This window comes from Anser brachyrhynchus, assembly GCF_964034855.1.
Source record: "Anser brachyrhynchus genome assembly, chromosome: 6".
In the NCBI taxonomy this organism is placed as follows: Eukaryota; Metazoa; Chordata; class Aves; order Anseriformes; family Anatidae; genus Anser; species Anser brachyrhynchus.
The window spans coordinates 23,403,346-23,418,294 of record NC_137700.1 but is presented as its reverse complement, the minus strand read 5'-3'; the positions used below and the strand labels follow the sequence as shown (position 1 = coordinate 23,418,294).

The 14,949-nt window shown below is 40.5% G+C and overlaps 1 protein-coding gene across 1 annotated transcript in view; it reads right to left on the bottom strand.

Moving 5' to 3' along the window:
• Window positions 1-6,128: 6,128 nt before the first annotated feature.
• Window positions 6,129-14,949, bottom strand: part of PTEN (phosphatase and tensin homolog) — a 49,229-nt gene continuing 40,408 nt past the window's right edge. Inside the window, exons 8-9 of the mRNA XM_080598496.1 lie at window positions 10,629-10,853; window positions 6,129-9,637 (exon numbers count right to left, since the gene is read on the bottom strand). Coding sequence (XP_080454622.1) covers window positions 9,452-9,637; window positions 10,629-10,853 — 411 coding nt within the window. The 3' untranslated portion in view covers window positions 6,129-9,451. The remainder of the gene's footprint in view (window positions 9,638-10,628; window positions 10,854-14,949) is intronic.

Here is a 14,949-nt window from a genome sequence, read left to right as displayed (position 1 = left end):
TGCAACTCATCTTAATTGAAAAACTTGATGATTAAACACTAAATTTAATGCCAGACAATTGTCAAGCTTCTCCCATTCACATGATTTTAGCTCTCAGACAACCTCCTCCTCTCCTGATTGTGCTGTTACACAGATTTTCTGCCCTAGCATCTAGATGAAAGTGCAATTACTGGTACGGGGTACCTAACAGCTCTCAGAACGCTCTCTTATGCTTTTTAGATCCCAAAATAATTTCCTTACCCAGGCACACTGCTTTACACAGCCCCTCTCTGGCAAACAGGAGCAGCTCTAGGGCACATCCATCTCCCTGTGCTGCTTCTTCCAACTTCCTTGGCAAGACCCATTGGCGAATACTGAGCAAAATAAGCACTGTGGGGAACACGTCTGCACAAGACTGCATCCACCCATCCATCTCCTGTTGCAAAATGCATCAAAGCCTTAAGAAAAGAGTCTCACCTCCTCGGAGGAGCCTGGAGTCATGCTCTTGCACTGCTCTGAACCTAGATAATCCAAATTTCTTACTCCAGAGTTTATTCACAGAGGAAAGGATAAACATGTAACATAAGACCCTGACCATTGTGGCTTTTGCCTGGACATGCTAAACCCGGGAGTTTTTTCTTCCTTTGCTCAAGAGCTTTGCTTTCTCGATCAAAGCTAAACCTACAACAGATGTAACAACCCAGAAGTGATTCCTCAGTTGCTGAACCCATTTCCATTGCAGGCGATTGTGAAAGACATCTGGTTTAGCAGGAAAGCTAAAACATTGACTTAATCTGACAGCAACTGCTACCCATTTCTTCAGCCCATGCCCAGTCACCTGCACTACAGTCAGCACACCATGGAAGGGACACAGGAGGGACTAGGATCAACAGCACAGCTGGTGGACATCCAGCAGTAGGTGTTTGCTAGATACAAGCGTTCCACGATCCTAGAAAGGGGTCAATCCTGTGCGACAAATAGCAGCCCCTCCCAGGGGTCTATACCCATCTGACCAGAGAACTCTCCTCAATACAAGATCTATTCAATATTTGGAACACAATATTTGCTATGAGGGCAGGGGAGAAGAGAGGAAGATGACACAGAGGAAAAAATCTCCATCCTCAGAGGTTATCACAACTCAGCAAGACAAAGTCTAATGCCCTGATCGAGTAAAAGGACATTAATCCCACTCCAAGCAGGAGGTTGAACTACAGAACACAGCAGAACATAAGGAATGTTTCCATGTGCTTTGAAAATAGCATCTGCAGGATTGCTGCATTCTCCTTGAGAGCACTGCACATCCCTCTTCTAGCTGTGACCATCCTCAGCGTTTCACAAGGCAGAAAACCCTCTGGAGGCCAACAGCTTAACTAGAACCTCAACCTTGTCTCTGACAGTCAAGTTGTGCCATGCAATGCACACAACCTGAGTGAGAAGCCTCAGCCAGGCTCATGACCATAGGTTGGGGCTTTCAGCAAAGACACAAACCAGTGCAGGTCCTGACTGCTCGCTGTGCTGCAATCTTGCCATTGTCCACAGGAAATACAGAGGAGCCAGGCAAATTAACTGCAGAGAATCAGATCTCATTGACAGTGGCCAGCACCCCCAGCTTCAGTCCTTCCCAGCAAAGCAGTGAGGATCTGCTTCTCCCTGCTTGGTTGACACAGCGCCTTGGCACTGCAGGGCAATAGTAACAACAAACTGGCATGAAGTAGTCCATACTTCTACCACCAGCATCAAATTATCTTCCACAGATACGCTGCCAAAGTAAAGATTTCTATAGGATAAAACCCTACTCACTTGATAAGTTTGACAAGTCCTATATTACTGCCCTACAAAAAGATCTCCAGATCTCATCCTCCTGGATCAGAAGTTTGCCAGATGGAGCTGCAGAGTTGAGAGCAAAGCTTGTTCCTTGCGGCACCTTCCTTCCTTGCTTCAACCCTCAAGGGAATTAAGGACATCTCCTGGAGTGCTGCTGCCCAGACCCAACAAGAAAAGGACTCACGGACTTCATCCGTGGGTGCCCCACATTTGCCTGCTTCAAGGAAGGAGGAGTCAGGAGTCAAGACGCTGACAACCACCAAACAGCCATCAGAGGGAACAGAGACCTCAGATGGACTCAGTAGTCCGCTCACTAAATTAAAGGAAAGTGGGAGTCAGAGGGACAGTTGGGAGCACCTGGTTTCCTACAGTCTCAACACGCTGCCTCCAGCACAAGGAGCGAAAGTGAAGGAGAAGCAGCAAGGATGGTAAAATCCCGTGACAAAACCATTGCAGGGTGCATCATGCTCACGGGGGAGTGAGGGTGGGGAGCTGGCAGAGCCACCTTGGGGTCCAGGACCAGCACTGGCCAGGAGCTGTGCTGATTGCTAAGGACTGAATAATGAAGCAATAAAGCAGTTGCACCAAACTTGCAGAAAGCAACCTGCATGGCGCCAGGTGTACAGGTACGCACTACATGCTTAATGGGAGAGGAGGGCATCATCCTGGAGAGACATTGTAAGAAGCAAATTTCCAGGTTCATAAAGCAGGGTACAAGCCATGACCTTGTTCTTGGACAAAACTTTTCATTCCTTTCTATACACAAGAGCAAAGCTGAGAGCCAGCAGAATGGACAACTCCCTGGAGTTTGCATAATCCCAGCCTGGCAGAACCTCCCTCCTCTACTACTTCTTTGTATTACTCAGTATTTCTTGGTTCAGCATTTCCCATCTGTTTTCAGCCCTTTCCTCTTCCAGTGGAACTGCGGTTCATCCAGGGTGTCATTAGGCGCTCAGCCCTCTCCAGCTGTTGCAGCTCCGTTCTCCCCAATTGCCCAGCCATAAGTCTGATCTGAACAATAGCGAACCTTCAGACAGTGAAAAATCATGGACCAGAGCTACTCTACTTGACCTGTGTATCAGGATTTATGGAAACCTTACGAAAAAGGCATGCCTCTCCTAAATGCTAATATTCAGAGAACACAAGTAATTCTCCCTTTTGCTTGTGAATGGATGCTACTAGTCTATTTGCACTGCTTTGTGATCTTTACACCGGCTCTTCACCCTCCTCCCATGCAAATGACAAGGTTTCTCAAAGCTGGTTGCAATCCTTCCAACAGTCTAAAGCTGTGAGCCATCCTGTTTCCACAGTTTCAAGCACCTTTAAGCAGACGATGCCCAAGCCAACCTCTCAAATTCATCTCCCTTTTAAACTCAACCCTCCAGATGCCTCAGACATTTCTCATCAGCTGTTTTATACCATTGTCACAAAAACTCATCAATTCTTTCTAAATGTGCCCCACCACCCTTCTTTCACAAGGTCTATGCCTCCACCCACAGGGTTTCTCTCTCCCATTACCAAATCCTGCCCTACATCAAAGACCACTTCCTTATCCTTGAAACTGGATTTCCATTGAAAATGTTCATTCATGCACGTATTTCCATTACAGAACCCTTCCCATTTTCTTCTGCCACTTTCCTTCTAATGCACAAAGGTAATGGAGGAAGGGACACCCTGGATATGTGTCCAGATTTCCTGATCCACTATTCCTCATGTGCTTTCAGCCCCTTCATCTTCCAAGCCCCACTTAATCCTATTACCAGTTCATTGAAGGCCAAAAAAAGCAGAACCTATTTAAGCGGACTGAATTATACAAGTGGTATTTTAAAGTACAAACTTCAGCCTCTAAAACATCAGCTTCTATCAACTTAAATTATTACACGAACAGGCTCTGAAGATGGAAAAAGATTTCCTGTGAAGGCACAGTGTCACCTCTTTCAACCAGAATTAAGCTGTGGGATGCAAGACAAGTTATTAAACACAAGAAGTGTCCTCAAAAAATAAAGTGGTAAAAACCCTTTTTTACTCTGCCATAAATACAAGCCATGTGGAAACATTTGCAGCTGGAAAACATAGCCTAGCAGTTAATTAGTGATTTTTTTGTGTGTGCAGGTTGTTTAAATGAACTCAAGTATGTGTGCCCATTATTCACATTAGGCTACATAAACACAAGCAGGTTCATATAGTGCATCAGTAGCTCACTGAGCCAAAATGAGTTTGCTGAATTTTCACAATCCTGACATTTTCAAGCTATTTTTTTTTAAAAAAGGCAACCTAAAAGCATGCCTTCAGACTAAAGTTTCTAATACAAAAAATAATAGCAACAAAAAAGAAATAAGAAACAGACTAAAAAGAATTACCTGCCCTATATTGCAAAGTTACCAGTAGCTAAAATTTGGAGGCACACACACAAAAAAAAAAAGGCAGAAAACAAGAAAGACATAGAAGAAAATGAAACATTGTAAAAAAGAGAGCAGCCAGGAAAAGTCTAAAAGCACAGGGCACAGGAGATGCCAAGAAGGAAAAAAAAAAAAAAGGTATGGTTTTTCTGGGTTTTTAATAAAGGATGCTCTTGTCTGCCTAGCACAAGATACTTTCAACTGCACAAATCACAGAATCACAGAATCATCTATGCTGGAAAAGAGAACCAGAGTTACCAAGAAAGGCAGAGGTGGAAAGAGGGGGTTCTCAGCAGCACCTCACCTTACAGAACCCGCTTAGTTGAACATAGAAACATCATCACTAGCATATATCATCGCTCATTTCATAACCAAAATGCCAACCAACTAAAAAAAAAGTCAAGAAAGTGCTTTAAAAGAGCCTGCTACCAATGTAACTCATTCTTAAAAATAGGCTGATTTATAACTCTGGCTACGGGTGTTTTTTTGTTTTAAAAAAAAATCCAATTAATTTTTAATAAACACTTCACTACTGTCTAAAAGGAGATCTGCATAAACTGCATTGCCATTTGCTGCTGTGACCAGAGGTAACAAAGGCTCATCAAACCACCAGCTTTTAGCCATTGGTTAAGTATCAGCACATGCACCTTCTAGCATCAACAGGACGAGTATAAATTGAATGTTCTATCCACATCTCAACAGTACTTTTCACCAGTCTTCATACTAGAATTCCTTTGCAAATACATCTACATATTTAAAGAAGCTACTCGACATATTGAACATTGTCCAGACTACTTTCCTGAAAGCTTCCCATCCTTCCTTTCCACATCCTCCTATTCTATTTCCATTTTCTGGGTGACAAATAAGCTTACCCAAGAAACAAATGTGTATTAACAGACTGGGTAACAATGCTTGCTGTTTTACTAAAACAGTGTGAAATCCTTGTGTCATTCATGGGAAAGGGCCAGGTACAGCTGGCAATACCTCCACCCCGCATAAAGCGCCAAAAATACTTCCCACTTCTCTCACCGCCAAAGAGCAGAGATCATCATGGCACCAAACATCTAATGGATACTTTTTGGGAGATGCTCAGCCAGGTTTAACACAGGGTGGACACTGAAACCAGCAGGAAGGAAGTAGGAATAACAAAAGATACCTAAGTTAACTCTGAGTCCTATTTCTCTCAATAGAGTCCTGCTAAACAATCCCAAGCACCTCCTGAGTGCTCACAAGGTGCTAAGCAGACTCTGGTTCCTCACCACCTCTCCATGACCACTGGAGACGCAGAGGCTGGCCACCGAGCTATCGCTCTGCTCTTCCCAGAGGCTGACAGGGTAACCTTAACACCAATGGAAAAGGAACATGCATTTCTTAAATTTAGGGCTGAAAGCCTAGTTTGAAAACAGATGAGCAACAAGAAATACAAAAACACAAACTCGTACTTCATGTGCACAGAGCAGGGCTATTCCACTGGGGAAAATGCATCTCATTGCCAACTTAAAGCTACCGCAGTTCTGAGATTGCCCAGGAAAACACTTCTGACTTGACTCATTTCATTTTGCTGGGAATGCACCCATTAACGTTAAGAATAAGGTAATGTACATTTTATACCATTCTCTTGGAGACTAAAAATGATTTAGTTCCCCAGGAAAGCAGTCCTGCACCTCACCGTGACTACATCATGGTAAAGAAACGGTTTTGAGAGGTCAGTGCATGCAATCCGCACTTCCAGTGTCCACAATTCTTTGAAGGTCCTGAATATAAAAGGGTTTTAAGCCACAGTTGACTTAAAACCCCTTTACACACAAGGAGCTCCTCTTAGAAGCAACCTTTGCTCTAACAATCATGCTGAAAATCGCATCGCTTACAAGCAAAATATTATCTGAACATTTCACACTCAAAATACTTCAATAAAACACCCACACAGTGACAAGAATGAGACTTTAATCAGTTTTAAGTGGAGTTTTAACACTAAGAGATAAAGGGTTGTTAAACACAATAACAAACGGACATCTGATTTGTATGAGGCATTATCCTGTACATGTCATACTTTGTTTTTGTGTATTCTCAGTGCATAGCATTACACACAGAGCCACTGTTGCACAGCACAATAGTATTTGAAGAGGCTGAATCAGAGTAAGGCTGCTTAACAGACTGATTTTTTTCTTTTAGTATCTATATATATATATGCTATATGAAAACAGACTGAAAATTTGAACCGGCAGAGAAAGGCAGCTCTGCCAAACACTGCAGTTGGAGCCCCTTTTAGTGCACAGTTCCACCCCATCCATCTGCATGCATGACACTTTCTAACAGTATTTAAAAGGTAAACGAGGCACTTCGTGGCAACCACAGGCATCGTTAACATATTGCACACATTTGCTATGACTAAACATGGAACTTGCACACTAGCATCCTATTTTTCTTTTTCTTTGAAAGCTGAAACATCTGATGCTGCATGTAAACTCCAGTTTACCATGTGTGCCACAGGAATGAATCCGGATGCTATTCATACAACCGCCCTTTAATAGCTGTGGCAAATATTTTGAGTGGGGCTACCAATGACCAGGGATGCTACAGGGCCTAACAGTAAGCTCTTACAGAAGTGATGCCTTCAAGTAGTTTCAGACATGTAAGCTGTTGCACATCCAAAAGTTTAAGCATACAGTCCAGAAACTCAAGGAGAGATTACCTACAGAATGCGTTTCAAGCTAATTATGAATACTGTCATAAATAAAGTTTTAATAAGGACTCAAAAACCTTTCAGTCATAGTAATTCTTGTCAACTTCTATGGGGGTGGTAACTGAAATAAAGTATAGGAGAGTATGTATAATATATATTTATATATATAATATATATATATAATGCCATTTTTCCATTTCCAATGACTACACCATAAAATGTAAGCAAGGCTTCTCAAAACATCGAAACATTCAAAATCAAAACCCTCATTCCAACCTTCACATTCCAAAGGAAAAATAACAGTGCAAAAGCCCATCGTGTCATTATTTCCAATCCAGCTCTCAGTGTTACATACTGGAATCACACCAATCCAATTTTGTTATCATGAGCTCAAGAGTGGGACACACAAGTGTCAATATCCGAGTACTTTTAAAGCATGAACAGGTTTGTTTATTAGCCAACGCAACTTTTTTCAACTGTTAAAAACAAAGTGAAACATGATTGAAAGGGTAATAATTAAATGTCATGTCCCAAGGTAACCACCTCCTGCTCGTCAAAAACAATGAGAATAATAAGCACTGGAACCAGCAATTTTGATCCAGTAAGATACCATAGTCTAATTAGACCTCTAAGTCAGAAGATACCGATCAGTTTTGTTAGAATCATGAATCTGATGAGCAAAGTTGACCAACAGATACCAAAAAAGCACTTTATACCTTCCTTTACCCAAGAGTGAGTCCTGCCTTGTCACATTCAAATTCTTACCATTAATGCTGCTGTACAGGGCCCTTATGGATTCCATACACGGTTGTCATCTAGGCGAGAACACAGCTAATGAACTTTGACATCAGCACCAGTAATTTAATTGAAAAGGTATAAATTTGGGGACAGCAATTCATGGCATACTTTAGAGTGAACGATTTTTGTCAGCTTCTTCACATTTATATTACAACAGTAGTTGTACTCTGTTAAGTCATCTGCAGTCTGGGCATGTCAATTTTATACTGAAAGTAAATCTCAAGCCCTACTCCTGGCTACATCCCTATGAACAAATAATACAACACTGCCAGCTTAGAAATCTAATTTGTTTTGATTTGTGCTTTTTAATGGCAATCAATGTAGTTGACTTGTGTTTTTTTTAATGACAAACAATATATTTGGGGCAAGTTCTGCTTTTCAAAATATGTGTATTCATGTATGTGCAGTGTTGAGAATTCACGGCAACGCTAGTCTCCTCTGTAATGTCTTTTTTTTAAAAACATCGTAAGTACTAAGTATTCAAGTAAAATTCCCCAACAGTTAATGACATTTTTAGAAAAGTGTGCAAAACTGCAAAACTCATTGTAATAGAATGTGTAAGGTCAAAGGGGTGGAACAGCTGACTGAGGTTTGATTGAATAAATGCATCATAAATCTTAAAAACAAACACTAACCTGAAGAATCTCCAATTGAAATTTCCTGTGCACCACTACAAAATATTTTATATTAATGAGAAAATAGCTTGCAAGGCAGCACATGAAGTATTCACAGCAGGAATATGATTGAAAAACTAATAACATAAATGTAAGGTGTTGACTGATGTATGTACTAATAGCATCTGACTTTTAGCACTGGCCTTGATTACACAGGAGATGGAGCAGCCATTACAATTCAGAAAAAGAACAATTAATAAATCATTGTCAAATTTTCTAACAATTTGTTTCAAGCCCATATTTTAGTTGATAGCCTCCACATTTGTATGGTTAAGTCATTGTTGCTGTGTTTCCTTTCTGTGACCCCAATAATTTTTCTCCCTTCATTTGTGGGTCTTTAGGATGTTGTAAAGGTTCATTCCTGTACCCCTATACAGAATCACTCCTTCTAGCTGCCTTTTCTAGCACCATTACACTTAAAAAAATAAAATGCACAAACAACAAGCAGTGACAGCGGCGACTCTTCAATTGTCCAGGATGAATTACGGTAGCATGCTAAAGAAAGGTGCATGTAAATAGCCGGATATGGTACACAGGCCAAGCTCCAGCAGACTATATTCCTTTCTGAGCATTACTTTCCATCCCCCATCCAAAATACATGCATTAGAATGTAGTAAAACCTTCTAGAAACATCTCTCAGCCAACTGCAGACTTTTCTGTTGCCACATAAGTGCAAAAAAAGGGGCAGGATGTGAACCTGTATAATCGTGTTTTTTCAAAACTTCGTTTGGTGACAGAACACAAAAGGAAAAATTCCTACGTATACACATTAAGTCTGTCTCCACTTTTATAAAACTGGAATAAAATGGGAAAGTGCCATCTTTATAGTTCCTAATTGAAGTTTTAATGTCCTTTTGACACAAAAAGGTATATACATATCAGAGCTACGTAACCTTTTTTATTCAACTGGACAAGTGTCAAACCCTGTAGATTTATAGGGCAAAACAAGATTGGTCAGGAAAGAATTGTTCCTATAATTGGTAATCTGACACTATGTCCTATTGCCATTTAAAAAGGTCCTTTTTTCAGTTTATTCAAGTTTGTCACTCTTCATGGTTTGTTTTTTTTTTTTTTATCTCCGATAAAAAAAATATTCAGACTTTTGTAATCTGCGTATGCTGATCTTCATCAAAAGGTTCATTCTCTGGATCAGAGTCAGTGGTGTCAGAGTATCTATAATGATCAGGTTCATTGTCACTAACATCTGGTGTTACAGAAGTTGAACTGCTAGCCTCTGGATTTGATGGCTCTTCTACTGTTTTTGTGAAAAATAGCTTCACCTGGGAAAGGAAAAAACAACAATTTAAAAAGGGAACCTGAACTTTAACAGAGCACAGGTAACAAGTGAAATTTGGAACAGCATGGCTCCTGTCACTACACTGAATCACACAAGTGCTCCTCTCCCTAATCTGGAAACAAAGAAAGAACAATCTCTTAGAATGGTAGCCAGCCTCCCAGTACCACTCCTAACAAAATAAAGAACAACTGGCAATACAGCAGTTTTTTTTCAAGCCCAGCTGGAAGAGTTCTGCACCAACTATTTGTGCTCTTGAGTTATAGCAGCTGGACATACCACTGCAGTGGGCCATGCCACACTAAGCTTTTTGTCCTACCTTCTGGACCTTTGATAGCACAAAGATTTTAATAAGAGTGCACAGGAATGAATAAAATACTTTTTCAACACTATAACCAGTGACTTTTTTTAGTTAAAGTCTGATCCATGCAGCATTCAGGTAACTATGATCATTACCTTCATATAAGTACTACTTATATTTTATAAGCAAGCCAGACAACATCAGATTTCTTTAAAATGCTCTTCTCATTTTGCAACAGTGTTGGCAATGGTTCACACTCCTCAAAACTAAACTCAGGTTAGGTTATAAAGTATTCTCATGAAGCGGGCACCTCTGTAAATCAACTCAGTAACTACATGTAGCTAATGACAATGCAGCAGGTACAGGAAAGACTGCTGCCTGGGTCTCTGGGTTTCTTACTACTCATCTCTAACAGGTTAAATAAATACCTAAAAAAAAAAAGGCAGCATTTTCTCCCAGTCTCTCACCAGCTATGCACAAAAAACTTATACCTTCTATTGACTTCCTTGAAAATTAGATAAATTTTAAAACCTAGAACTTTTGCAAAATAGTGGCAAACCCACACATTACATTTCTACAGACAGCAGTTTAAAACGGTTCCTCCATAAGGCAAGACAAACAAATGAGACAACTTCATGCAGCTTTTCAGCTTTGTTTACATTAAATATATACTGACCTTGAAGTTTGGAGAGAAATATCTGTTGGCTTTGTCTTTATTTGCTTTGTCTAGATCATTTTTTGTTAATGTAAGGATTAAATATTCCTTATCATTATCTGAGCGCTCTGTACTGAAAATACCATCAAGTTCCTGATCTGCAACTAGACTTCCATTTTCTACTTTGTCTGAATTTTCATCCAGTCCTATGAAGAATGTATTTACCCAAAAGTGAAACATTTTGTCCTAGGGAAGGAAAAACACAAAAAACAAGCTTGCTTTAATATTCTCCAGCAGCATATTAATTTGACTAATATCATCAACTGGTCAAAAACAAATCAGTAATATCAAACGAAACTTGTTTGGACAACAGTACATCATTGGTTACATTGCATGCAAAGACATTTTCACCAGTTCTCCTAGACAATATGCAAAACTCTGCATTAAACTAAATGTTAACCAATTCAGCTTTTAGAAGTGACTCCTTATAAAAGGCAGTTTTAAAAACAATCATACCTACAAAAAAAAAGCAGATGATAATTAAACAAGTGTTAAACCTCCAATCACAAGGCACAAAGACATTTTCTTGCTCATACTTTGGCCAAGATATAGCCAAACTTAATAGTCAACCTGTGCAAACCAGCATAGGTGAGTAACATCAATAGAGAACAACCTATTCCACCACCAGCTTCCTTCATAACTATATTTTTCTTTATTTTTATATAGAATAGTTGAGATTGAGCAAAGACACCCTACAATACAGAGCTCCTACAGTGTATTCATTATGGCTTTATGGAGATGGTTTGTAACAGTCAGATGCTTGCTGCCCAGTGCTAAGAGCAGTAAGACTCTGAAAGGGGCTGTTCTTCTACACAAAAGGAAATCTTTAATTAGAAGATTAGGTATTGACAGTGTAAGTGTATTGTCCTTAAGCAGAACTTGATAGATGACCATCAACAGTTATCTGGAAAGGCACATGTTAGATTATCCACTGTAACACTGCAACAGGTATCTATGTACAAAGAGGCAAAATACAAATGTACCAGTGATTTTAAAAAGGCACTGGAGAACTAACTAGCTGATATCAGCCAGTACGTTATATCCATCGTTATGACCAGCAGGGCTGTTGTGCCTGTCTCCGTATATGCTACAGAACCTGCAGAAATGTTCTGCTCTGGGCTAGACAACCCCTGAAAATACATCCAGGAACTTCACCTTTACACTCTCAGCTGTAGGATAGCTCTGAATGCTCTTGTACTACTTTTGTCAGTCAAATGTAGATGTTTCCACAATCAGATACCATTAATAGGCTGGTTCTGACTAGCACAGTAAGCACTTCTCTATGTGAAGCCCTGAGCTACGTTTAGTTCCTCTTCACAAATGGAACCTTCTATTTTACTCTGCTTTGAATTTTAAGGCAAAAGATCCAAAATGCAAATAGCCAGCCTTCCCACAATAGCCAAAATTTCTGCACTTCTGTTAAAGGTGGTGGGACATGAGTAGGGGACGGGAAAAAAAAAAGAGATAGCACATACCAGAATCTAAAGTATTTTTGATGGTATACAGGAATAGAACAAGAAGCAATTCTTTCTAAGCTACTCCACATGTTTAGTTTACTGGAGAGATCTAATTCTGATTTCTTACAGGAAAACTGAGGTCCTGTCCAGTCTTCCCTGCTAAACACCTTTGCTGGAAAGTGGAGGGGCATCAGAGGTGACACAGAAGGGATTCTAGTGCACATCATATGAGCATGCTTCCCAGATGAAAGCAACTGGGCACCAGCAAATCATCACATCTTCCTGGGGCACTGGGAAGAGCTGCTGCTTTTCCTATACTCTTCTTCCTCACAAACTAATAAAAACGTGTAAGCGCACAAACACTGGGAATTCAAAGGTGTCTGATGAAACAACTATCTGCCTTCCCCACCGAAGTCCAGTAGCTCCATTTTCAGTACTTTAGGGTAAGACATACAAAAAAAGTTTCCAGCTAGTAAGTGCTTCTATAAGGCACCTATGAGATACCCCAAACCTTTAAGGAAGTGAAGGGGGAAAGGTAAAAGTTGAGTATGTCAGCCAGAAACACTTGTAGTTAAGCAATTATCCACTTTGACACACCATTACCTAACCTACCAGACTAACATGCTATGATTACAGTTGTCTTGGGAGGCTGATAGATGTTTGCCACTAACACCAAGTCCCTTCCAGTCATGTCATCATCTATTATGAAGTCTTGTTGGAGCCCATCCATTCGACACAGCAATCAGCAGGTTCTTGACAGGCCCAACCTGTTCAGACACTTAGCACCCTCTTCTTCACTAATGCCACCTCATATACAGTCTTAAAAACATCCACCCTGGGATCTGGAAGTAGAAGACGAATGTCCTGGGAAACAGGGTTTGTACTCCTCACAATGCCTGATAAGAAAGTGGCAGTAGGCAAAATCCTCATGAAGTCTTCAGGATATGGATTGGTCCATATTCCTCCTGGGTTCTGAAGATGAATCCCCCAGAAGATACATAGCCATCCAAGGAGATGACCACTCCTGCTCAAACCAAAAGACCAGTTCAGGTCAAAACAGAAAGATCAAGGACATCAGCTGCAAAACAGGAAGGATTGGAAGTCCAGGTTCTGTGATACAAAGTAGGAGAAGACAAGCCTGTGGCTGATGTTTCCAGCAGCTCTGTAAGCAATGGACATACCACCTGCAGCCTCATTTCTGATGAAGAGGTTGTAACTCCAGAGAAGATACAAAGAAAGTGCATTTCCACACCCTGACCAGAGTTAAAGGAGATCCCACCTCTTGTAGGTGGGTGATGGTAGTACTGGCATCATCCTTCAGAACCACACTGCAAAAGCAGCAATGTACTTCAGTGCTGGTCCTCAATGCTGCACCACCCTTCCAGCGAGGTCAGCAGAGGAGAGGATGAAGCTGATGACACTGCAGCCGATGAATGGAAAAAAATAGAAAATGGCTTATACCTACAGTGCTGAAGCAGCTTTGGAGGAAAACAGTGCCAAAGCAAACAAGGTCACTGGATGCAAACAAATGCTGGCAGAGGCAGAAGGCATGGTCTTGTCATGTCTCAATTTTAAGCTTGATCAGGTGGAGCAGAACCAGAAAAAATTATTTGGTATATAAAAGCCAACCTGAACAAGCAACTACAGGGACTCAGCCCTACTGATACAGCCTGGAGAAGACAAGACAAACTTCTCAACAGGTATCTTTTACTTTGTCTCCTTTGGGTAAATTTGCAGAGGTCTTCAGGGGCAGAAACGAAACTATAACTTCACTGAGCTGGTTATTTATCTTTTTATCTCCCTCCAGCTTTTTAAACCATCAAGTTATTCTCCTTCCTTCCCTGCCACACTAACTAAATTAGCTTAATAAAATAAGTTCATGGGTAGAACATTGCATAGCCATTCAAACTGAGGGAAGACTTGATCAAGCATTTGGGAATTAGCTCTTAAGGCTGATAACTGCCACCGTTTCACTGGAAAGCAAAACCCATTACTCAAAGTGAGGATTCAGTCAGCTTCAGCTAAAGTGGCAAGCTCCAAGATATTTCATAAAAGACCATGAAGAAAATTGACATAGTATGGACCAAAGAGAGGGATTTTAAAAAAATAAAGCATGAACAGAACTTGGGCTTTATATACCAAATGCAAGTATCAGAACAAGTGCTCACAGGAATACTATTTAAAAAGGAGGCTTCTGAAAAAGAGTATTAGCTAGTTGTTTTGTTGTTGTTTTTGTTTTTGTGTGTTGTTGTGTGGTTTTTGTTTTTTTTTTAAATGTATTTTGCTTCACTTCTAGTTACATCACAGGAATTTGCCTTAAAAAATCACAGATATATTTCTTCCCATAACTAAGTATGCATCATAAAATCTACAATGCAGTATCAGACACCTGGGTCAAAAGCTGATTTAATCACAATATTCTGACATACAATACTCTGACATGTAATACATATAACCCCTAACTTCCTTGTGTAGTTTCTCAGTTCTCAAGCTGAAAGAAAAATATGCCTCACTCTAGAGTTGATATTTGCCTGTAACTGCAGACTGAGATCCAAACCCCAGATCATTTAAGCCATCATCCAGGGGTTCCCATATCCTCATGGGAGTTTCATTTTGCAGAGACACCAACAGGCACTTAATCACTTCGCAGCAACAGATAAGGATTTTGGAGATGCTATCCAGCAATCAGAAGATAGAGAACATGTTTCAAGCTGTTCCAGGCCAGCACTATGATGGAACCGATGAAACTTGTACCATTTTCAGACCATCTGTTGTCTTCCGACATTTTCAGAGAGTTCATTCTTCAATGTTTCCTAAGAGCAATT